The sequence below is a fragment of the Thamnophis elegans genome, chromosome 15 (genome assembly GCF_009769535.1).
Source record: "Thamnophis elegans isolate rThaEle1 chromosome 15, rThaEle1.pri, whole genome shotgun sequence".
Taxonomy (NCBI): domain Eukaryota; kingdom Metazoa; phylum Chordata; class Lepidosauria; order Squamata; family Colubridae; genus Thamnophis; species Thamnophis elegans.
Genome location: NC_045555.1, coordinates 4,613,143 through 4,637,971, shown reverse-complemented (window position 1 = coordinate 4,637,971; position 24,829 = coordinate 4,613,143). Strand labels below are relative to the sequence as shown.

General features: G+C 48.6%; 1 protein-coding gene across 1 annotated transcript in view; it reads left to right on the top strand.

Moving 5' to 3' along the window:
• The window catches only part of LOC116518682 (agrin-like), a 171,039-nt gene that overhangs the window by 106,212 nt on the left and 39,998 nt on the right, over nt 1–24,829 (top strand). The window contains exon 3 of the mRNA XM_032232198.1: nt 10,473–10,514. Coding sequence (XP_032088089.1) covers nt 10,473–10,514 — 42 coding nt within the window. The remainder of the gene's footprint in view (nt 1–10,472; nt 10,515–24,829) is intronic.

Genomic DNA, 24,829 nt, shown 5'->3' with positions numbered 1-24,829 from the left:
ACGCCGTCGACGGTTCTGTTGGCTTGTCCCATCCGAGGCAGGAACGGCGACACGCGCGCTGGGAACGGGAAATCAAGAGGCTTTTGACAGCTGCTCTCTAGGAAACCGGCAACCGAGGCGCTGCCCCCTCGCTTTGCCATCCCGCGGAAAGAGGCGTCGGGAACGTGGGGGCTGCTGCGTGGCCCCTGAACCACGGCTCCTTCTCCCGGGCCGCCTAAATCGTCCGCTAGCTTTCTGCCTTTACTTTAGAGGCAGCCCAGGGGTCTTCTCCTCTTCCCCCTTCCCCAGTTTGTCTGCTCCATGCCTTTTTTTTCCTCTTCCATCATCCAAGTACGTCCGTACGTCTCCCCCGTGGTTTAAACGGCTGGAAGGAGGACCGCGTTGTAACACGAGGACCCGCGGAGCCGCTAAGTTGATGGTTTAATAAAGAGAGAGCCACGCCTTTGGAGAACTTCTGAAGACTCAATTAGCAGTGCTTCGTTTGCTTCTCTTGGAGAACGAAGACCCCGTCCGTCTTCCTTCCTTCCTTCCTTCCTTCCTTCCTTCCTTCCTTCCTTCCTTCCTTCCTTCCTTCCTTCCTTCCTGGTGTGAGGTGGACGGATCTCCAAACAAGCATTATCCAGCCCCCTTCTCTCTCTCTCTCTCCTCCCTCCTGCAAAAGCTGCTCGAGTGGACTTTTCGTTTTGCATCGGGGGGGGGGTGGTGTCACCTCTTCTTCCAGCATGGGGGTGCCTTCGAGCTTCGCAGGCGCCGTTTTTCCTTTCCTGGAGCTAAAAGCGACCTCTTGATCCTCAGGACCGCTTCCGGAGTGACCTTTGGGGTCCGTCTGAAAAGGGAGTCATCCATCTGAGCCCTCGTTTTGGAGTACAGCCTAAAGATGGCCTGGCCCATCTAAGATTCCCACTGCCCCCCCCCCTTTGTGGGCATGCCAGACGAAGGATGGAAGTCCCCGAAACTACTTAGCTAAGGACCCTCTTGGAGGCGGGCCGCTGAGGGTTATTTTGGGGGGGAGGGGGGGAGGGCCGTGGAATCGCTGCCCTGGATCTCCCAGGGAGGGCCTGGAGCCCCATCCGCGGCATGACCGCCTGCCAGTACCCGGTGGGACCGGGCTCCTTGGACCGAGACCGGATGTACCATCACAAAGTCTCCTTGGTGGTCCGTTACTTCATGATCCCCTGTAACATCTGCCTGATTCTCTTGGCTACCTCCACCCTGGGATTCGCGGTCTTGCTTTTCCTCAACAATTGTAGGTGTCCCGTGCGTCCCCCCCTCCCCATCGGCGAGCGCGGGAGGCGTGGGAAGCGGGGGGGGGGAGGAGTTGAAACAAAGCAGGGGTGGAAAGGGGGGCATTTCAGCGGTAACTTTCCCCGCCTTAGTGGAAGGGGAGTTTGGGGTGCATCAAGAGGGGGGGAGGCTTGGTCTCTTTTGAGTGGGTGGGGTTCCTCACCTTTGACCAGGTGGCAACTGGCAAGGCCTGGCCTAATCCTGACCCTCTACCTCCACCCTGCCCAATGTTTTCATTTGGTTTTGACTTCCACGACCCACCTGGGGAGCCGGGAGTCACACCTGCTTGTGGCTTTGTGTATAGAAGGAAGCGAGCATCCTGCCCTCGCCAGGCAGGCAGGCAAACTTTGCATATTAATCAGCCGGAGGGGAGATGCCTACTCAGAGCTTTCCGCTCCCGGAGCCTGGATGCCGCCGTCCCTTTGATCTACGCCAAGATGGCTGATGAGATGATGCTCTTATCCCCCAGATAATTGGGGGAGGATGGCTGGGCTTCGGCGAAGGCAGGTAAACATCTTCCCCGTTGTGAAGCAGGAGCCGAAAAGCGGATGTTCCCAGCTCTCGGCTTTCATCTCTCCGAGAGCAGAGAGAAATATGCTGATGTGTTTTAAATGAAAGTGCAAAGCACACGCAGGCACACAGGGAGACTTGAAGCTGATGCTCAGCTCCACGGGGTTTGTTGTTGGGCAGAGTCCCCTGCACGGAGTAGGCTTGAGATGGGACAATGGAGTGGCTGGCTTTGGTTACCTTCTCCAAAATCTCTCTCCCTCCCCCCCCCTGTCTCTCTCCCTCCTCTCTCCTCTCAACCTATCTATCTATCTATCATCTTTATTTCTCTCCCCTCATCTTGTCTTTCTGTCTGTCTGTCTATCCTTCTCTCTATATATCTTCTTCTCTGTTATCTTCTCTCTCTCTCTCTCTCTCAACTCTGATCTCTCCCCCTCTCATCTTATCCATCATGTTTCCTTCTCTCTCTCTCTCATCTATCTTTCATCTATCTATCTATCTATCTATCTATCTATCTATCTATCTATCTATCTATCATCTATCTATCCTTCTCTATCTTCTTTCCTTCTCTATCATCTTCTCTCTCTCTCATCTGAGCTCGCCCCTCTCTCATCTTATCCATCATGTTTCCTTCTCTCTCTCTCTCTCTCTCTCTCTCTCTCTCATCTATCTTTCATCTATCTATCTATCTATCTATCTATCTATCTATCTATCTATCTATCTATCTATCTATCTATCCATCCATCCATCCATCCATCCATCTATCCATCTATCCATCTATCCATCTATATATCTATCATTTTCTCACATCTCTCTCTCTCCCCCTCATCTACCATGTTTCTTTCTCTCTCTCTCATCTATCTTTCATCTATCTATTTACCCTCTCTATCTTCTTTCCTTCTCTATCAACTCTCTCTTTCTCTCATCTCTCCCTCCCCTCTCATCTACCTATCATCTTTCCTTGTCTCACTTTCATCTATCTATCTGTCTCTCTTTTATCCATCAATCTATCTATCTATCTATCTATCTATCCATCCATCCATCCATCCATCCATCCATCCATCCATCCATCCCTCCTTCTCTCTCTCTCTTCTTTTCTTCTCTGTCATCTTCTCTATCTTTCTTGCATCTCTCTTGCCCCCTCTCATCCTATCTATCTATCTATCTATCTATCATTTTTCCTTCTCTCTCTCCCTCCCCCCCTCCCTCTTTCCCTCTGCTTGAAGTCTACGTTTAGCATCTCTGAGCTGTTCGGTTGAGCCATTTTTGAGTGGGGCTGAATCATAGGCATAACCCACGGGACGTCCCCGCTAGAAACCAAAAGCCTCCATATGTAGTGGCAGTATACAGTTTTGGGCTACTAAGCTAGGGGAAAAGGTCTTTGTGGCATGCTGGGGGTGCTCCCAGCGGCATCTAAGCCACTGGCTCAAAACGGATGAGACACATATTTTGTTGCGATGTTTCTCGAAATCAAAACTTGGGAAGGAGACTCCTGTGGCTGGAAGTCTGCGTGGGCGAAGGCGGTGGAAGGGCTTCTGAATTGTTCAGCACTATCTGCTGCCAGAAGAGACTCCAAACTTGCACGCACACCCCAATCTATCTCCACACAATGATGCCCCCAATCTCTTGAGGCTTCCATGCTTGTTGCTCAGGACTTAGGTAAGGTGAAGGTTCCCCTGTGCTAGTCGTTCCCGACTCTAGGGGGCGACGCTCATCTCCGTTTCAAAGCCGAAGAGCCAGCGCTCTCCGGAGACATCTCTGTGGTCATGTGACTGGCATGACTCAACTCCCGAAGGCGCACGGAACGCTGTTTCCCTTCCCACCAAATGTGGTTCCTATTTTTCTACTTGCGTTTTTTTAACGTGCTTTCGAACTGCTAGTTTGGCAGAAGCTGGGACAAGTCACGGGAGCTCCCTCCGTTAAAAACCGTCCATATGTGTGTGTAGCAACGGGAGGGGGGGGGGGCGTTGGAGACAACGTGCAGCCATAAAAAGACACGGGCGAGAAGCCGTCATTCTTAGTCACGCCTCCAAAAATAGTTTTGGCTAAACGGACTGAAGTCTGAGCTCTCTCGGTGGGAGTGGGCTCCCATGAGTAACATGTAGTTCGGCCTTCCCTCTGAATTTGCCCTGTAGGGATTAGCTTAGTCCTGCTTGTTTCTCCTGCTCTGAAAACGAGACGTGTTGGAAGGGCACTGAATGGGAAGAAGGGGGAAAAGGATCTCCCTTTTCCTATAAGACTGTCCAGGTGTGATCTTGCTGAGATCTCACGAACCTTTTAGGAGCAAGACCAGATCTCTCTCTCCCTCTCTCTCTCTCTCCCCCTCTCTGTCCCTGTCTCTCTCCCTCCTTCTCTCTCTCTGTGTGTCTCTCTCCCTAATTCACCCTCTCTCTCTGTTCCCCTCTCTGTCCCTGTCTCCCTCCCTCCCTCTCTCTCCCTCCCTCCCTCTCCCCCTCTCTGTGTCTCTCTCTGTGTCTCTCTCCCTCCTACTCTCTCTCTGTCTCTCTCCTTCCTTCTCTCCCTCTCTCTCTGTCTCCCTCTCTGTCCCTGTCTCTCTCCCTCCTCTCTGTGTCTCTGTGTCTCTCTCTATGTCTCTCTCCCTCCTTCTTTCTCTCTCTCCCTCTCTCTCTCCCCCTCTCTGTCCCTAGCTCTCTCCCTTCTCTCTCTCTCTCTCTCGCACTCTCGCTCTCTGTCTCTGTCTCTCTCTGTCTCTCTCTATCTTAGTTTCCGGGAAACAGGATACGGGATAACAGGGATAGGTATAAACATGGGCACATGAAATGGGTACAAATAAATGGGGACAGTAGGACAGGGACGGAAGGCACGCTGGTGCGCTTATGCACTCCCCCTTTACGGACCTCTTAGGAATGGGGTGAGGTCCACAGTAGACAGTTTGAGGTTGAAGCTGTTTGAGGGTTTGAGGACGTAACAACGGAGTCGGGTGGAGCATTCCAGGCGTTGACCCCTCTGTGGCTGAAGTCGTATATTTTCTGCAATCGAGTTTGGAGCGGTTTACCTTGAGTTTGTGTCTATTGTGTTATTGCGGTTGAAGCTGAAGTAGTCGTTGACAGGCAAGACGTTGTGGCAGACAATTTAGTGTTCTACGCTTAAGCACCGTAACTTCTAGGTTGTCCAATCCCAAAATTTGAAGCCTGGTGGTGTAAGGGATTCTATTGTGAGCGGATTTTTTTTCTCCCGTCCCTATATTGTCCCCTCCAAAAACTGTCATTCCACAGTCCATCCCTGGCCCAATTCCCAATCGTTATGCCTATCCAAACCCACTAACAGGCTAAACTCATTGGCCAGGCATCGGATCCTGTCTGCATGGCGCTGTCCAATAAGGGCTTCGTTGGGTGGGGGGAATCGCTTATAAGAAACGGTGTAGGGTCTTGAGGGTGAAGCCATGGCACGCGTGCCACGGGTGGCACATGGAGCCCTCTCTGTGGACACGCGAGCTGTCGCCCAACTCAGCTCCACTGCGCATGCGTGCCTCCCGCTGTCCAGCTGATTTTGGGGTCCCTGCCACCCATGCGAGAGACACCCATGCATGCAGGGGGGCGCGGGGGTTCATGCGTGCATGGGCAGAGGGTCGCGTGGGGGGTGGGTGCTCCCCCTGGCACCCCGTTTTTGGTCCCAGGAGGCTTCAGGGAGGCCCAAAATGGGGCGCGGAGGTGCGATGCACACATGCGCAGGAGAGGGGGGCGTGCAGGGTGTGTTTGTGTTGTGTGTGCATGGCATTATGGGTGCGGGCGCTCACACTTTCGGCACGCGAGGGCAAAAAGGTGGCCATCCCTGGCATAGGGTCTCCTGCTTGGGCAGGGGGTTGGGCTAGATGATCTTGCAAGGTCCCTTCCAACTCTGTTAATCTGTAAATCTGTAAAACCATTGCAAGAAAAAAAAAGAAGTAAAATCTCCCTGGAAACAGTGAAGTATTGGCCTGCGGTACCTCTGCCAGCAAAAATGGAGCTCGCCCGCCGTCCACCCTAGCTCCGTGTTCGCTGGCAGAGAGTTGCAGGAGGCTGTCGCAGCCGAAAATGGAGCTGGGGAGCCCATTTTCGCTGGCGGAGCTCTCGGGCTGCCACAGGCCCATCCCGGCCACGCCCATGTAACCCACAACCAGAGGTGGTATTCAGCAGATTCTGATCAGTTCTAAAGAACCGGTAGCGGAAATTTTGAGTACTTCGGAGAACCTGTAGGGGAAAATTTAAGTAGTTCGGAGAACCGGTAGGGGAAATTTTGTGTAATTCAGAGAACCAGTAGCGGAAATTTCGAGTCGCTCAGACAACATATAATGAATATTTTAAGTAGTTCGGAGAACTGGTAGCAGAAATTTTGAGCAGTTTGGAGAACCGGTAGCAGAAATTTTGACAAGTTTGGAGAACTGGTAGCGGAAATTTTGACAAGTTCAGAGAACCGGTAGCGGAAATTTTGAGTAGTTCAGAGAACCAGTAGAGGAAATTTTGGGTAGTTCGGACAACATGTAGTGAATATTTTAAGTAGAACTGGTAGCAGAAATTTTGAGTAGTTTGAAGAACCGGTAGCAGAAATTTTGAGTAATTCGGAGAACTAGTAAACACCACCTCTGACTGGCCCCATCTATTTTCTGCCTTCCCCCAGTCCCAGCTGATCAGGAGGAAATCGGGATTTTGCAATATACTTCCCCTGCCACGCCTACCAAGCCATGCCATGCCATGCCCGCCACACCATGCCCACAGAACCAGTAGTAAAAAAAAATTGAATCCCACCACCACACACAACCGCGATTAAATCGAGCTCGACACCCCTGTTTTTAGATAAACGTAAGAGGGGGAGGGAAACCCTTTAGAGGATTGAAGTCCCACTTTTTCTGGCACTGGGGTTGAATTCTGGGACCGTGTCGCACGCCACCCTTTCGAAAACGATGTGGATGTTTCTTTTGAGCGCCTCCTTTTAACTCCCCCAGAGTTCCCAATCCAGAGATCTCTTTTCCACTGGAGTTTCACTTGCACGTCCGAAGGGTTGGGGAGCGGGGGGGAAGTCCTTCAAATGTTGCTTGCCTTGTTTCGTCCACGATTCATTTCTTTCAACGTATTAGGTAGGACTCTCGCGCATCTCTTTTCCGTCGGTTTCGGAAGCCTTTCTCGTTGCATCCTGAGTCACCGGCTGCTCGCCGTCTGAACCCGGTTTGCCAATCGGCAAAAATGGGTTTGATGGATCACTACCCTGGGGGAGGGGTACTGCCTAATAAATAGTTTGATTTGCTGGTGCAGCTGAGGTCAGAAAGGTGATTAATGAATTGACTCGCCCCCCAGCAGCAGCTGCGCCCGTGGTCCCTGACCCCTGCATGTTCAGGGAAAGATGCATTTTATTAACTAACCTGAAATCCGCGTGTCTCCTATTGACGGGGCCTCCCGATAACAGAAATAAGAATAATAATAATCTTAAGAAGGTACTTGGCTGATATCTAAGATGCTGGCAGCAGCCTGTATTAACCATTAGCACCAGTCAATGGTATTTGTGATGCATTTTTTTTTTTTAGAATTAAATATACTTTTTTATTTTCCATTTTCATAACATACAATCACATGTATAGTATTACATCGTGACCCGTCAAAACCGCGGTCCACTAAAGCGCGCCCGATTAAAGCGCGTACCTGACGTCATCATCAGCGCGACAAATACGACCGCGGAGAAAAAAAGGTGCTTTAAAAAGCGCTTTGAAAGCAAGCCGATTCACATAAAGGTAAGGGTTAGGTTAAGGGTTAGGGTTAGGGTTAGGTTAAGGGTTAGGTTTAGGGTTACGTTAAGCGTTAGGGTTAGGCTTAGGGTTAGGTTTAGGGTTAGGTTTGGGGGGTTAGGTTTAGATTTACGCGTTAATTTTAAGTTTACCGCTCACAGCGTGCTGTTTTCGTCGCGCTGTGATGACGTCACATACGCGCTTTCGTCGAGCGCGCTTTAGTCTACCGCGGTTTTGTGGTGGAACCCTATTACATAGCCAGTATCCTATTGTATTAAGTAGTAATTACATCAGTTCCTCTTGTCATCAACGCCCAAAAAGATAAAAACCCATTATTAGCTCTTCTGCTCTCCATACACCTCTTTCTTCTACCTCTCTCCTAACTCCTTTCTTCCCTCCATCATCCTTTCCTACTCTACTTCCCCTTCCTTTCTCCTTCTCCTCTCTCTACATTCCACTCCTCCTTATTCTCCTCGTCTTCCCCCCTTACCCTCTCTCCTATCCCTCTCTTCCCTTCTTTCTTCTCCCTTCTGCTTCCCACTCTTCCTCTCATTGGTGTATTTCCGCTTCTGAGCAACCTCCAATCTATGTTGATGGTATTTATGCTTCCATATCAATATGCTTAACATATCCTAGTTTTAAAGAAAAAATAAGAAAAAACAGTATACATGTGCAATCATATTACATTAAAATCTAATACCCCTCGTCAAACCTAATATACATCCCTCCCACCCTCCCTCCCCCCAACCCCCCCAGCCTTCCCTCCCCCAACTTCCCAGAACCCATACACAGTATAAATCTTTAACAAAAACAGTCTAAAATATATTATTTGTATTTGTGATGCATTTTTGAATGTTGCGTTGGCTGAGATTCATGTTTAATGAGTAAAGTAAATAATAATAATAACAACAACAACAGCAACAACAAAAAACAGTGATACCCATTGTCATCGGGGCACTTGGTACCATGTCCAAGAATTTTACAAAATACATCAAAATTGCAGTTTCCTGCAATAACACCAGCAGAACTGCAAAAAACTAGGCTACTCGGAGCATTGTACATGTTAAGAAAGTACATCTTAAGAAGGTACAGGAAGAGTACAGATGGTACTTTGCTCAATAGTAGTAACTGTGAGAAGGGAACGTGGAGTCCTAGTGGACAACCGTTTAAATAGGAGCCAGCCGTGTGCAGCAGCTGCCAAAAAAGCCAACACAGTTCTAGGCGGCATCAACAGAGGGAGAGAATCAAGATCACGTGAAGGGTTAATACCACTTTATAAGGCCTTGGGAAGGCCACACTTGGAATACGGCATCCAGTTTTGGTCTCCATGATGTAGAAAAGATGTGGAGACTCCAGAAAGAGTGCAGAGAAGAGCAACAAAGAGGATTAGGGGACTGGAGGCTAAAACATATGAAGAACGGTTGCAGGAACTGGGTATGTCAAGTTGAATGAAAAGAAGAACTAGGGGAGACATGATAGCAGTCTTCCAATATCTCAGGGGCTGCCACAAAGAAGAGGGAGTCAAGCTATTCTCCAAGGCACCTGAGTGTAGAACAAGAAGCAATGGGTGGAAACTAATCAAGGAGAGAAGCAACTTAGAACTGAGGAGGAATTTCCTGACAGTGAGAACAATTAACCAATGGAACAACTTGCCTCCAGAAGTTGTGAATGCCCCAACACTGGATGTTTTTAAGAAGATGTTGGATAGCCATTTGTCTGAAACGGTATAGGGTTTCCTGCCTAGGCAGGGGGTTGGACTAGAAGACCTCTGAGGTCCCTTCCAACTCTGCTATTGTATTGAATTAGTTGGCTGATACTTAGGACGCTGGCAGCAACCCCTATCAACCATTAGCACCAGTCAAGGGTATTTCTGACACATCTTTAAATGTTCCCTTGACTGAGTTTCATGTTGAATGAATAAAAGAAAGAATAATAATAATAATTTTGGGAAGATACCTGGTTGATACCTAGGATGCTGGCAGTAACCCATGTCAACCATTAGCACCAGTCAATGGTATTTGTGACGCATTTTTGAATGTTCCGTCGACTGAGTTTCATGCTTAATGAATAAAGTATATAATAATGTTGTTGTTGTTGTTGATGATGATGATAATGATGATAGCATGTGTGCATGTCTTGGTATGAATTCCTGCTCTTGGTATCCCTTTTGTCTGGGAAGGCGTTAATTCCAGACTGCCTTTTCCTGGGCAGGAAAGTGGGAATGTAATTCTCTAACATAGGTGGCTCAGTGGCTAAGACACTAGGCTTGTCGATCAGAAAAGGCGGCAGTTCAGCGGTTCGAATCCCCAGCGCTGCGTAACGGGGGGAACTCCCGTGACTTGCCCCAGCTTCTGCCAACCTAGCAGTTCGAAAGCATGTAAAAAAATGGAAGTAGAAAAATAGGAACCGCTAATTTTGGTAGGAAGGGAACAGCGTTCCATGCGGCTTCGGGAGTTGAGTCATGCCGGCCACATGACCCCGGAGACGTCTCCGGATAGCGCTGGATCTTCGGCTTTGAAACGGAGATGAGCACTGCCCCCTAGAGTCGGGAATGACTAGCACAGATGTGCGAGGGGAAGCTTTACCTAATTCTCTTAACGCAGCTCAGGGTGAACCCAAGCAGGTCTGTTTCAAATTCACCCGAGGCTATTTTCTACCCCCCCCCCCTCCCCAAGCAAACAAACGCTGCTTGGGAGGAGGGAAGATGCAGAAGAGGTACTCATCCAGGGAAGCAACAGGCAGCCTCACTTGGGGAAGAAGGAAGGGTGTCCGTTGTGCAATTCTCAAAAAAAAAAAAAAAAACCCTGAGGTCTTCTGAGTCCAATTGTATGAAGGGTTTATCATTTATAATTCTCATTTTTCTGTAAACAAGAGGCGGGGGGGGGAGGAACAACACTTCAGGGGCTACACATGTTTTCTGATATTCGTGCCTTCATTTTTTCCCCCTTCTTCTTTTGTTTTGTAGATAAACCGGTCAATTACTTCCCGCAGGCAGTGCCCCAGGATGGTAAGTTTTTTTTTAAACAAAATTCAGATCTGGCTAACCCTTGGCGTTTTTTCCCTTGCTTGAAGGCTAAGAAATTTCTAAGACAAGCCGCTCTCTTAACTCTTGACCGGGGGGGGGGGGGGGGGAATCTGGTTCGCTGACGCTTCTAAATACAGAAGTATAATTTCATTTTAGAACAGTTTTTCCCCGCAAAAGAAAGGAAAAGCAAGAAGAATTTAAAAAGACAAGCTAACAATAAGCAATCTTCCTTATTTTCGGCAATATCTAATTCTGGCGTCCCAGAGTTGAATTATTTCCCCTAATTGCAGTCTTACATAATGTATGCAAATTGTGATTCAGATTGCTATAGGACGGCGCTCACCAACTGGGGGTCCGAGAGAAAATTTGGGTGGTCTGCAGAAAAATTATTTGCATTTTTAATATTGCACTAAATCAGGGGTCCTCAAACTGTCACCCCGGGATGGGTACATGCAATGAATGCTTGTGTTGCTGCAGAGAGTCTCCCCCTTTGGGGTCTTTTTATGGGGGTCGGAGGGGGGCAGAAATTAAACTTGGGGTCTGCTTCAGCCTCCTGGGGGGGGGCTTTGGGTGAAGGCTGGAGGGAAGAGCCGTTGGTAGAGAAGAGCCGGAGGGCCTCGTTCCAGTGGGACTGCGTCATGGCCTGGAACTGGCTGACCATCTCAGCCCGCTGAGCCTCCAGGCGCCGGTAACCTGGCCTTGCACTCCCACAGGTCTTCCCTCTGCTTGGAAAGCCTATGCTGGTAGTCCTCAGTGAGGTGCTTCTGCTGAGCCTCCTCCTCGGCCGGATCCAATTTGAACGGAGCTGTTTTGCCAATTCTTTCTCCCGGTGGCTGCTTAGCTCCAGCAACTGCTTCCTGTGGGGACCCCTAAGGAGCCGGGGCGGACAGGCAAGGAGGGGCTGGGAGAAGAGGGGCGTGTAGAGGCCGACAAGGTGCGTCTCGATGTGAGTGACATCAAGTTGGCCACGCCCACCCAGTCACATGTCCACCTGGCCACACCCAATGAGACGATCATTAGGCAGATCGTATTAATGGTCCGCAGGATTTAAAATTATGAATTTAGTGGTGCAACAGATTGGGGAGCCCTGCTATAGGAAATGGGACCAGTTAGCCAACTTCATCTGATTCATAAAAACGGGGGGAAAGGGGAGGTATTGAACGGGTCCTTAAATCTTCCCAAATTGCGGGATACGTTTGGAGATAACTGGCTTGATTTACAGGTAGTCCTTGGTTTACAATCGTTTGTTTAGTAACTGTACAAAGTCACAATGGCAAGGAAAAAAGTAATTTACAGCTAGTCCACACCCTTACAACCTTACACCCTTACAACTGGAGGTTTTCAAGAAGAGACTGGACTGCCATTTGTCAGAAATAGTGTAGGATCTCCTGCTTGGGCGGGGGGTTGGACTAGATGACCTCCAAGGTCCCTTCCAACTCTTTTAATCTGTATCTAACTCTGTTAATCTGTATCTCACCTTAAAAACACACGTACAACCTTACACCCTTACAACTGGAGGCTTTCAAGAAGAGACTGGACTGACATTTGTCAGGAATGTAGGGTCTCCTGCTTGGGTGGGGGGTTGGACTAGATGACCTCCAAGGTCCCCTCCAACTCTTTTAATCTGTATCTAACTCTGTTAATCTGTATCTCACCTTAAAAACACACGTACAACCTTACACCCTTACAACTGGAGGCTTTCAAGAAGAGACTGGACTGACATTTGTCAGGAATAATGTAGGGTCTCCTGCTTGGGCGGGGGGTTGGACTAGATGACCTCCAAGGTCCCTTCCAACTCTGTTCATCTGTATCTTAACCATTGCAGTATACCCAAGGTCACGCAGTCCAAATTGGGGCGCTTGGCATGTATTTACGATGACCCTGGGGGGGGGAGGGGGCACCGTTTGTTTGGTTCATTTAACGGCGGTGGCAAAAAGGTTGTAAAAAAAAAATTGGGAACGGCTCCCTTTTAACAACCTCTTTCCTTCGCCGTGGAGAGTTGGATATCCCGATTGTGGTCGTTAAGTCCAGGACTACCTGTGATTTGGACAGTGAAGTATGATAAGGCTTTTGAAATACGATGGTTACGCTGTGTGGCTCTCGGCAAATGCTCCGTATATACACAAGGAGGTTGTGGAAATGCTTGGCAAGTAAATTTAAGGGGAGTGGGGGTTGCCTATCTCTCTCCTAAATGGAAGCCCTCCTCCCCAGGATGCTGTCATGAGGAAGAGCCCCAGAATTTTTTAAAAAATGAAAGAACTGGAATGGCATTTAACCCCAGAATGTAGGCACAGCCTAAGTTTATTACCAGCCTCTTCTAATATTTAGAGATGCGGTGGCTCAGTGTCTTAAGAGGCTGAGTTTGTCGATCAGAAAAGGTCGGCGGTTCGAATCCTTAGCGTCGCGTAATGGAGTGAGCTCCCGTGACTTGTCCTGGCTTCTGCCAACCTTGCATTTCGAAAAAATGCAAGCAGAAAAAATAGGGACCACCTTTGGTGGGAAGGGAACAGCGCTCCGTGCGCCTTCAGCGTTGAGTCATGCCGGCCCCGTGACCACAGAGATGTTTTCGGACAGCGCTGGCTCTTCGGCTTTGAAACGGAGATGAGTATAGCCCCCTAGAGTCGGGAATGACTAGCACATATGTCAGGGGTGGGTTTCTCGCCCAGTTCCAACCGGTTCGGTTGGAACGGGGCCAGCGGCGTCCTCGTGCACGCACGCAGCGCACGCTTGTGTACTAGCGTCTGTGCGATGCTCCAGCTGCTCCTGGAGGATTGCGCAGGCGCTGTATGCATCCTGCGCATGCGTGGAAGCGCAGAACTCGTCAAAACGAGGTAAGGAATGCGGGCGGGTGGGTGGGCCCTTCGCCGTTCCCGGAAGTTACTTACTTCCGGGTTCGCCGACCAACCGGTTTGCGGGGACCGCCGCAAACCGGTTGAAACCCACCCCTGACATATGTGCAAGGGGAACCTTTACCTTTCTAATATTTGTCACCTTTAAAAAAACCTGCATATCTCAGTATGGTTGCTGGAGACAGCATAACCCCCCCCCCCAAAAAAAAATAATTCTGCTTGTGGCTGTCAAGGCAGCCCACAAATGTAGAACTATATATTTCATTTGAATTCATTGCCGTATCCGAGTACAGCCACCCTGGGTGTGGATAATGAGCCTGGAGTTTGCATCCATTCAGCTTTCCCCTCGATCTTGATATATATCTGTGGCTCTAGACAATTGCTTCCAGATGCTCACGGAACCGGCAAGGAATTGCCAATGGGTTCCTCCGAGGAAAGGTAATCAGTATTGTTTTCTTTGAGACACCCCCCCCCCAAATTGTCTCTGCCTCTGGGGTGGGGGCGGCTTTGCAAGGAGAAAGTGTGGAAGGCTGGATACCGATGTTTTTTTTTTTTTTTTAAAAAGGCAAGTGACGAAATAACTTGGTACGGAGCCACTTCAAAGAGCGTGATTTTATCCTGGGAAGAATTCACAGGCGGCTCATTCCCCTTCCCCTCTAGAGGAAGGTTTATATATTTGTAGGCTGGCATCCCTGGTGGTCCCCTTTCCGAGACACCAGGGGGATTGCAGTTCTTGGACAGAAGGTGGGATACACCTCACAGCCTAATTGCTCCCCGAAGCTCAGCATGGCACGCTCAACTAGCAATAGCAGTTAGACTTATATACCGCTTCATAGGGCTTTCAGCCCTCTCTAAGCGGTTTACAGAGTCAGCATATTGCCCCCAACAACAATCCCGGTCCTCATTTTACCCACCTCGGAAGGATGGAAGGCTGAGTCAACCTTGAGCCGGTGAGATTTGAACCGCTGAACTGCAGAACAGCAGTCAGCTGAAGTAGCCTGCAGTGCTGCATTTAACCACTGCTCCACCTTGGCTCTTCCCTTCCAAAATCAAAGCGGAGTATCTCTTTGGAGATTCTGCTCCCGTGGCTTGTTTTTTTTTCTTCATCTAGAGCAGAGGGTGTCAAACTCAATTGACGGCCGCATTAGGGTTGTGTGTGACCATGGGCGTGGCCAGGGTGCGCATGGTCAGTTCGACTTGAGAGACCGCCTACTGCCAATCACCTCCACTAGACCGATAAGATCGCATAGATTAGGCCTCCTCCAAATTCCATCAGCCAGCCAGTGTAGACTGGCAACTACCCGGAGGAGAGCCTTCTCGGTGGCTGCTCCGACCCTCTGGAACGAACTCCCCGTGGAGATCTGGACCCTCACCACCCTCCAGACCTTCCGCACCGCCCTTAAAATCTGGCTATCCCGGCTGGCCTGGGGTTAAAGACTCTAACCCCTACTCGAATTGTGTGACTGTTGAGTTCTTAAATGATGTAGTGCTTTTATGTTGTAAATTGTTTGTCCTTCCCCCACCCCTTTTGAACTGTGAGCCGCCCTGAGTCCCCCCAGGGAAAAGGGCGGCATACAAATAAAGTGAAACTGAAACTGAAACTGATGTCACTCGTGGCGGCCCAGCGAAAACGGGCTCCCGAGCTCCGTTTTCAGCTACAACGGCCTCTGGTAACCTTCTGCCAGTGAAAACAGAGTCCGGGAGGACCGCACGCAGCCTTCCCGAGCTCCATTTTTACTGGCAGAGGCACCCTGGGCCGGTCCTTCGCTGTTTCCAGGGCAGCCCCACAAGATCTAAGCACCCCGTTTAGTTTGACTCCCCTGATCGATATGATCTTGGGGAAAGGGGGCACCTGATCCAAATTCTGAGCAAGTCAAATGGTTTTGGCGAGAGCTTCAATCTGGAGCTTTGGTTTAGCAAGGTTGAGCGTTATTCTCTGCGGGAGTCTCGCTGCGCGGAAAGCTCTCCTCGGCTCCAGGCTGGCAAAGCTGTAGAAGTCTTCCAGGCTACCCCCCCCCCTCCTCTGCTCCCGAGACGCAGGGTGACTTCCAGGCCAGCCTCGCCTCCTCCCCAGAGCAATAAACAGGACATTTATTTAATTACACTAATTATTTCTCTCCCATCCATCACGACAACTGCTGGCAGGAAGAGAACTGACATATCTTTCTACGTCTCTTAATGAGGACTTAAGGTTTAAGGGAGGAAGCGGGCTTGGGTTAAGTTATGGACGGACTTTTGCTGGCTCTCGAAGCATCTTTTATCCTCTACTTAATATAACACAATTTGTCTGTGTGTGTGTGTGTGTGTGTTGTTTCCCCCCCCCAGCAGGTAAAATAAAAGGGAGAGAGAAAAAGTTTTGTTTTTTCTTCTACCATTTCAAAAACCCCATGCTGTCAAGCCAGTTTTAAGGAGCAGCAATTAACGATTTGCCAGCTTCTTCCCTTCGTCTTTTTGTTGGAGATTTTATTTTTAAAAAAAGTGATTAATCTATCATTGGGCATTGGAAGTTTAAAAATACAAGGGAATGTAGGTGTAGCTCGCTTGCTTCTTGCGGGTGCTGTGAAATTTTAAAGAAAGTCTGCTTCGCCGTATGACACGTGCTGTTAAAAGAGGCTATTGGGGTGTTTTCTTCCAAGCAACAATGGTAGGAGCAGAGGTAGCAGTCAGCCGGTTCGCGCCGGTTTGCCCGAACTGGTGGGAGAAATTTTGCCTAGTTTGGCGAACCGGTAACAATGGCTGGCTGGCCATGCCCTCAAACCGGTCAACCTGTCGACGGTTGCTCACCCTGCCCACCCGGTTGCCGCTTGCTCTCTGCAATGCTTTGCATACCACCCGCGGCTGGCCACGGCTGGTCGCTAAAAAGTCCTCCGGTCGGTGAAAAAGCTGCTGCCATCACCGCCATTTTTTTCGTGTATGCGCATCCCATTACCTTGCCTTGCGAGTCCAAATTTTCCTACCTTTTCCTGTGGCCATGGCTTGGGGTGGGGAGGTCATGTGACTGAGTGGGCATGAATGACATCAAGTTGGCCATGCCCACTCAGTCACATTCCCGCCTCCAACCTAGCCACGCCCACCGAACTGGGTAGGAGGTTGTGTTCCATGGTTTCTTGCGGCTGGAAGAGTGGCTTGCCAGCATTTTGCAGAAAATGGGATTTTGATCTTCAGTGTTTGTCGTGGTGGGATGTCCGTCTTTCCATCCTTTCTTGGAAGCATGTTGTCTGAATGGTGCGTACGGAAAGCTTGCCAAAAGGGGTTGGGGTGAACAAGGACCGTGGGAATGTTAGTAGTGGGAAGGTTGGATTGAACCGTGAATTGATTTGCTGTTTGGGATGGAATATTAAGTGTTTATTTCTGTTAATTTATCAAATTTCTCTACTGTCTCCATCCCAGGGGTGTCAAACTCAATTTCATCAAGGGCCGCATCAGGGTTGTGTTTGACCTCAGGGGTGTGTGGCTAGGGGGCGTGGCCAGCTCAATGTCACTCATGCCGTGGGCACCTGTGGTGGCCAAGGGTTTCCTTCAGACCCTCTCTCGTTATAATCTTCCTTCCTTCCTTCCTTCTTCCTTCCTTCCTTTTCCCTTGTATCCTTCCTTCCCTCCCTCATATCTCCTTTCTTCCTTCTTTTCCCTTATATCATCTTCCTTCCTTCCTTCCTTTTTTCCCTTATATCATCTTCTTTCCTTCACTCATATCTCCTTCCTTCCTTCTTTCCTTCCCTCCTTCCTTCTTTTCCCTTATATCATCTTCCTTCCTTTCCTCATGTCTCCTTCCTTCCCTCCTTCCTTCCTTCTTTTTCCTTATATCATTTTCTTTCCTTCACTCATATCTCATTCCTTCCTTCCTTCCTTCCTTCCTTCTTTTCCCTTATATCATCTTTCTTTCTTTCCTCATACAGTATCTGTTTCCTTCCTTCCTTCTTCTTTTCATGGTTTTAAGGACCCTCCTGGGTCCCCCCCTCCTACACACCAACCACTGTAACAAAACTGAACTGGTTTAGTTTTAATTTAATTTTAGGTAAAGGTTCCCCTCGCACATAAGTGCCAGTTGTTCCCGACTCTAGGGGGCAGTGCTCATCTCAGTTTCAAAACTGAAGAGCCGGCACTGTCCGAAGACATCTCCATGGTCATGTGGCCGGCATGACTCAACTCCCGAAGGCGCATGAAACGCTGTTCCCTTCCCACCAAAGGTGGTTCCTATTTTTCTACTTGCATTTTTTACATGCTTTCGAATTGCTAGGTTGACAGAATCTGGGACAAGTGATGGGAGCTCACTCCATTACACGGCACTAGGGATTCGAACCGCTGAACTGTCGACCTTCTGATCGACAAGCTCAGCGTCTTAGCCACTGAGCCCACCTGTTATTTTATTTCATTTTTAAAGAAAGGTTTTTAGGGAAGCTAGATTAGGATTTGCAGGGCAGATGGGAGGGACGCCTGAGTTTGAAATAGCTGCCCCTCCAAAAGAATCCATGCAACTTTTCCTGGATTTTAACTCTCTGGATTCAGGAGCTCCACCTGGGAACTGGATCCTTTCATCCTTCCCCCTCCTCTCTGCGTTGCCCTTTTCATCCTCTCCAACTTGGCAGGAGCCCCGGAGTCATTTGTATCCGGTTAACGTCCGGTAGGGGAGGATGAGTAACTCCCCTCCCCTTCTCTTTTCCAGGTAACCAAGGGCAACGAGGTACCACATTCTCCCCAAAAGACCTTTTTTTTAATCATTGGGGGGGGGTTGAGGCTGTTGTTTTTTCCTCCCCCACCCCCAGAAATGAAGAGAGAGAGACACACAAACACACACACACAGAGAGAGAGAGAGAGAGAGAGAGAGAGAGAGAGAGAGAGAGAGAAGGAGGGAGACAGACAGATAGAGAGACAGAGAGAGAAGGAGGGAGACAGACAGACAGAGAGAGATAGAGACACACACAGAGAGAGAAGGAGGGAGAGAGACAGGGGCAGGGAGATAGACAGAGAGAGAGAGAGAAGGAGGGAGAGAGACAGACAGACACAGAGAGTGAGAAACAGAGAAGAAGGAAGAGAGAGACAGAGACACAGAGAGAGAGAGAAGGAGGGAGAGAGACAGACAGTGGCACAGAGACACAGAGAGAGAGAGAAGGAGAGAGAGAGATAGGGACAGAGAGAGAGACAGAGAGAAGGCGGGAAGGAGAGACAAAGACAGACAGAGACATAGAGAGAGAGAGAAGGAGGGAGAGAGATAGAGACAGAGAGAGACAGAGACACACAGAGAGAGAGAAGGAGGGAGAGAGACAAGGACAGGGAGGGAGACAGAGAGAGAGAGAGAGAGAAGGTGGAAGAGAGACAGACAGACAGAGACAGAGACACAAACATGGGGGAGAAGGAGGGAGACAGAGAGACAGAGAGAGAGAGAGAGAGAGAAGGAGGGAGAGACAGACAGAGAGAGACAGACAGGGAGAGACAGAAAAGGAGGGAGAGAGAAAAAGAGAGTGGGTGTTTGAGGACTATTTTCAAGTGAATAAATAAATCTGGTTTGGATGCCCGTCTTCAGTTGAGGAGGGGGTCTTTGGAAATCGGAGTTGGATTAAGGGGGGAGGGAGAGAGAGAGAGAGAGAGACGCAGCAGGGATGATGCATTGTCCTAGATCTCGGTATTCAATGTGGTCTACCCTTTAGGGAGATTGTGGACGTTCATAACTCCTTAAGAAAAGCTTTTGTGGCAAACGTCTTTCATCTTGAAAACAGTTCTTCCTCCCTCCCCCCTCTGCCTAATCTTTCCTTCTCTCTCTCCTCTATCTGTCTGTCGGTCTGTCTGTCTATTTCTCTATCATCTTTCCTTCTCTCTCTAGGTCTCTGTCTTCTGTCTCATCTCTCCCTCTCCCTTCTTCCCTGCTCTCTCACACTCATTCTCTTCCTCTTCCTCCCTCCCCCCTCTCTCTTTCTTTCTCTTCCTTCCTCCCCTCTCTCTCATCCTCTCTTTCTTTTTCTCCCTATCTCTTTCTCTCCCTCCCGCTCTTTCTTTATTTCTCTCTCTACCTTCCTCCCTCTCTCCCTATCTGTTTCTCCTTCTCTCTCTCCCTCTCTTCCTTTCTCTCTCTTTCTCTCCCTTCCCCCCTCTCACCCTCTTTCTCTCGTTCTCTCTTTCTCTTCCTTCCTCCCCTCTCTTTCTCACTCTCTCTTTCTCTATCTCTTTATTTCTCTCTATCCCTCTCTTTCTCTCCCCCTTCCTCCCTCTCTCTCACCTTCTCTTTTTCTCCCTATGTTTCTCTTTCCCTCCCTCTTTCTTTCTCTCTCTCTCCCTCCTCCCCCCTTTCTTTCTCACCCTCATTCTTTCTCTTTCTCTCTCTCTCTTCTTTCCTCCTTCTTTCTCCCCCCCTCTCTCTATCTCCCCCTCCCTCTTTCTTTATTTCTCTCTCTCCCTCCCTTCATCCCACTCTCTTTCTTTCTCTCCCTATCTCTTTCCCTTCTTCTCTCCCGCTCCTTCCCTCCCTCTCTTATCCCCACTCGCTCTCCCCTTTCCCCGGCAGCTCCGTAATGAAAAATGAGAGCTTCAGAAATATGGGTCACGAAGGCAACAGTGAAACACACACACACACACACACATACACACACACGGAGAGAGATGGAGCAGACGTTTGAAAGTGGAGCAAATCTCGGGGGCCATCCGGAATGCCTCTCCTAATCAGGCCCAGGGGCTTTGAGGGAGCTCAGAAGGGATGGCAGGTTTCAAGCCGCTGAATCGGAAGGCGGGGGTGTGTGTGAATGGGTGGGTGGGTTGTGGGGAGGGGGAGGAGGAACAGGGACCCAGCTAAAGATGAGCTAGTCCCGGGAGACTCTTGGCCAATGGCGGTGAAGCGCACCTCTTTTTAAGGACCGAGGCCATCCATCAATCGGATTGTTTATCTACCCTGTGCAGGCGTTATTAATGGGGCCTTTGCGATGATGATGATGAGTTCCCGGCCCTTCACACCCGGGTGGGCAGATTCCTCCCAGGCGGCCATAAATCGGGGGCTTTCGGAAGAACTGTCTGCGGCCCAGATCCTTCGGAGAGGAAGCAGGGCAGGGCGCTGAGATCCCGAAGGATTCCCCCCCCCCCCCCGTCTCCTCTCCCTGCTCCTGTTTCCAGAGGGGTTAAAAAAGCTTTGGGGTTGATGGAGGGAGCAGGTGATGACTTGTAAAACAGGACATTGCTGGGCATGCGGCCCCCCACCCCTCCAATGGGAGGAGTGGGGAGACAGCCTCGAGAGGCGTGACTTCATCTTAGGCTACCCGGGCAAGGATTTGGGGTTAACCACCCCCCCCTTTCTCCGTGGTGCCCCGCTGGAGAGAGGTGTATGTATCAGCGCGCGCTAAATTCCTGTTTTGTGACTGGTGGTGGATGAAGCACATTTTATGGCTTAAGTAGATGGAGAGCACCGCCCCCTAGAGTCAGGAACGACTAGCACATGAGCGTTTGGGGTTTGGTTCCAAAAATATCAGGATAGCTGCACATTTTGCATCACTCCCCTTCCCTCCCTCCCATATCTATCTGTCTGTCTGTCTGTCTGTCTGTCTGTCTATCTATCTATAGCTATCTATCTATATCTATATCTATATCTATATCTATCTATCTATCTATCTATCTATCTATCTATCTATCTATCTATCTATCTATCTATCTATGTCTATTAGATAGATTTATTTATCTATCATCTCTCTCTGTTTATGTGTCTGTGTTTATTTGTATCTACCTACCTACCTACCATATCTACCTACCTATCTGTATTTCTCTTTGTCTATATATCTGTCTGTCTATCTATCTGTATGTGTGTGTGTGTCTCTCTCTCTCTGTGTATATATATATATATATATATATATATATATATATATATATATATATATAGATAGATAGATAGATAGATAGATATAGATCTATCTATCTATCTATCTATCTATCTATCTATAGATATAGATATAGATATAGATATAGATATAGATATATAGATACATATATATATTCGTAGATTTTCACGGGTACAGGTATGCAGGTCTTGGCAAATCCTGTGTAGGATTGAGAGTATTTTGGTGACATGTCAACAAGGTCTCACTTGCCATCTTCAGGCTGGTGCCTCTGGCTTCGTGCTTGTGTAAGACCTGCATATGTATGTATGTATGTATGTATGTATGTATGTATGTATGTATATATGTATGGATATATATGTGTGTGTGTATCTGTGTGTGATTGTATCTACCTGTCTGTCTATCTATCTACCTACCTACCTACCTACATATATGTCTATATTTTGAAGAGATTGCATAACCCTTTGTCTGAAGTGGTGTAGGATTTCCTGCCTAAGCAGGGGGTTGGACTAGAAGACCTCCAAGGTCCCTTCCAGCTCTTTTATTCTGTCTGTCTGTCTGTCTGTCTATCATCTCTCCCTGTATATGTGTGTGTATCTACCTAACTACCTACATGCTTACCTATCTCCCTCTCTGTTGTGTGTGTGTGTGTGTGTGTGTATGTCTCTATTTATCATCTCTCTTTGTATATGTGTATATGTGTCTGTCTGTCTGTCTGTCTATCTATCTATCTATCTATCTATCTATCTATCTATCTATCTATCTATCTATCTATCTATCTATCTCTATCATTTCTCTCTGTATATCTCTGTGTTTGTACTTATCTACTTACTTACCATCTCTCCCCCTCCCCCTCTCCGTCTCTCTCTCTCTATCTCCGCCAATTAGCAGATCAGAAGGGAAAGGTGTCTATATTCTCCTGCTTACATTTTTTGCAGCAATCCGCTGGAGCGAGGGGCACCTACTGAGTGGTTTGGCATAGAAAGCAAATTTCTGGCTGCTCTTGTTTTTACAGTTTGATGGGGTAAGGTTGGCACCCCTGTTCAATATGGAGCAGACCGTTAGATTAGAAGCGAAAGGGAATATATATATATATATAAAACAGAGGCTGTACATCATTGCTTGCGGCTGAAATCACTCTTGACAAAGTGTCTCCTTTAGTTTGAAAACTAAAGGAGGAGGAGAATTAGTTCTGGGTTTCTTAACCTTGGCAAATTTTAAGAGATGTGGACTTCCAACGCCCAGAATTCCCCCAGCCAGCATGGCTGGCTGGGGGAATTCTGGGCGTTGAAGTCCACACCTCTCGCCAAGGTTAAGAAACACAGGTCTTACAATTTCCACTTCCTTTTGAACTGGCCTCACTTCCTTGACCGAAAGGCCTCTCTGTCCTTTCGTTGGCAGCAGCTGTCCAATTTCTCCCTTTGGCTAAAGCACATAAAACCCAGCGGACTTCTTCGAATGCGATGACAATCGGTTTGCACAAAGGCCCCTAAAATAGAAAGACGCCATAATTAAAACTGAGGTTCAACTGGCCCGACTGTGACTCTCGGTGTTAATCCTTGATTAACTTTCGCCCCCGGTTCTTTCCAAGAGGGGGAAACCTTTGCTTTTGTCTCTTCGATGTTGTCATAGAAATATCTTTAGCCTTTACCGTGTGGTCTAAAGATGTCCTAACCGAAAGCCCTATCAATTGTGGAACCGACTTGTGACAGGGAGCTGCAGCAGAGGGACGAAAGAGCCACATGCGGCTCCAGAGCCAACCGGGTGGATGACCTCTGCCCCAGCCCAAGGAAATCACACCTGGTTACTTCCTTCCCTTTTTTTCTCTCCGCTGTTCAGCTCGCGGAGAATGCAAGTTGACATGTCTTTGGCTTCTGTTTATCTGGACGATATAAATAGTCCTCAACTTAAGACTGCAATTCAGCCCCACCTTTTTTTAATGACCTTTTACTCGCCACAGTAGTTAAGTGAATAGAGCTTCCCCATTGCCTTTGCTGGTTCTAACCTAGGCTTCCTGAGAAAGCATAGATCACAACTTTAGTCCCAAAAAAACCTTCTTTTATTTATACGGCTGGAAATTATGGTCCTTCACAGGCCACAAGGCTTCACCGGCAGTCTGTGAAGATTCCGACAGATGTCTGCTCAAGTTGCCACAGAATCATTAAGGCATTGAGCATCATTAAGGCATTGAGAATCATTAAGGCATTGAGAATCATTAAGACATTGAGAATCATTAAGACATTGAGAATCATTAAGACATTGTGCTGTGGTGGCACAGTGGTTAGAGTGCAGTACTGCAGGCTACTTCTGCTGCCTGCCAGCTGTCTGCCTGCAGTTTGGCAGTTCGAATCTCACCAGGCTCAAAGTTGACTCAGCCTTCCGAGGTGGGTAAAATGAGGACCCAGATTGTTGGGGGAAAGAGATGCTGACTCTGTAAACTGCTTAGAGAGGGCTGTTGTTGTCAGCTGCGAAGTCGTGTCCGAGCCATCGCAACCCCATGGACAACATCCCTCCAGGCCTTCCTGTCCTCTGCCATCCTCTGGAGTCCACTGAAGCTCACGCCGACTGCTTCGGTGACTCCATCCAGCCACCTCCTTCTCTGCCGTCCCCTTCTTCTTCTTTTGCCCTCCATCGTTCCCAGCATCGGGCTCTTCTCCAGTGAGTCCTTTGTCATGCTTTCCCAGAAGTAAAACAGCTTTGCCTGGGGCTCAACGTTTTGAGGGAGCTTAAGGAAAGCGGCGGAGAGGCAGAAAAGGTTGAGCGGTTGCTGCAGGACCATGGAGAGCTCATTGCTGGCAACTCAAAGGCTTCCTTTGAGTTCCCTTTCCTTGCTTCAGCAAAACTTGTCGGGCTGATACGGCCCCTTGGTGCCACTGTAGAATAGAGTAGAAAAGAAAAGAAAAGAAAAGAATAGAATAGAACAGAACAGAACAGAACAGAACAGAACAGAATAGAAATCCAGGGAAAAGAAGAAACAGAATATTATCAGATATGGGATAAATAGTATAGGTGGATGGAGGAAAGAAACAAGGATCAATGAAGGAAGTCAATAAAGCCCAAAATAGTATACATATACATATAGATAGACATAGACACACACACACACACACACACACACACACGTATTGTGTCAGAACCCCTGGTATGCCCAAATATGGGAGCAAGCATACTGCTTCCTTTCTCTGTCTATCGGCTCATCACAAGAGACCATCCAGACAGTAGTAGTCATCCTTACAGACAGCAGTAGTCATCCTTACCTTTCACAGAGGCACCGAGTTTTATGAATAGGAGCATGATAGTGTGGAATAATCACATCCAAGGACCAGGGGTGGGTTTCAAAAACTTTTGGAACCTCTTCTGTAGGTGTGGCCTGCTTTCCGGGTCCACTGGTGGAACCTCTTCTAACCGGTTCGGTAGATTTGGCGAACCGGTTCTACCGAATAGGTGCGGACTGGTAGGAACCCACCTCTGGTGTGGCTTCATCCATTAAGTGGCTTCATAGTCGCCTCCTCTTTTGCCCGTCGCAGTGGCGGCTTGGCAGAACATTGGCCCACGGCAAATGAAAGGAAAAACCAGCAAGCCGAAGAAAAAGAATTACGCCCCCTTTTGCAATAATATCGCTAATTCTTATTTTGCGTAT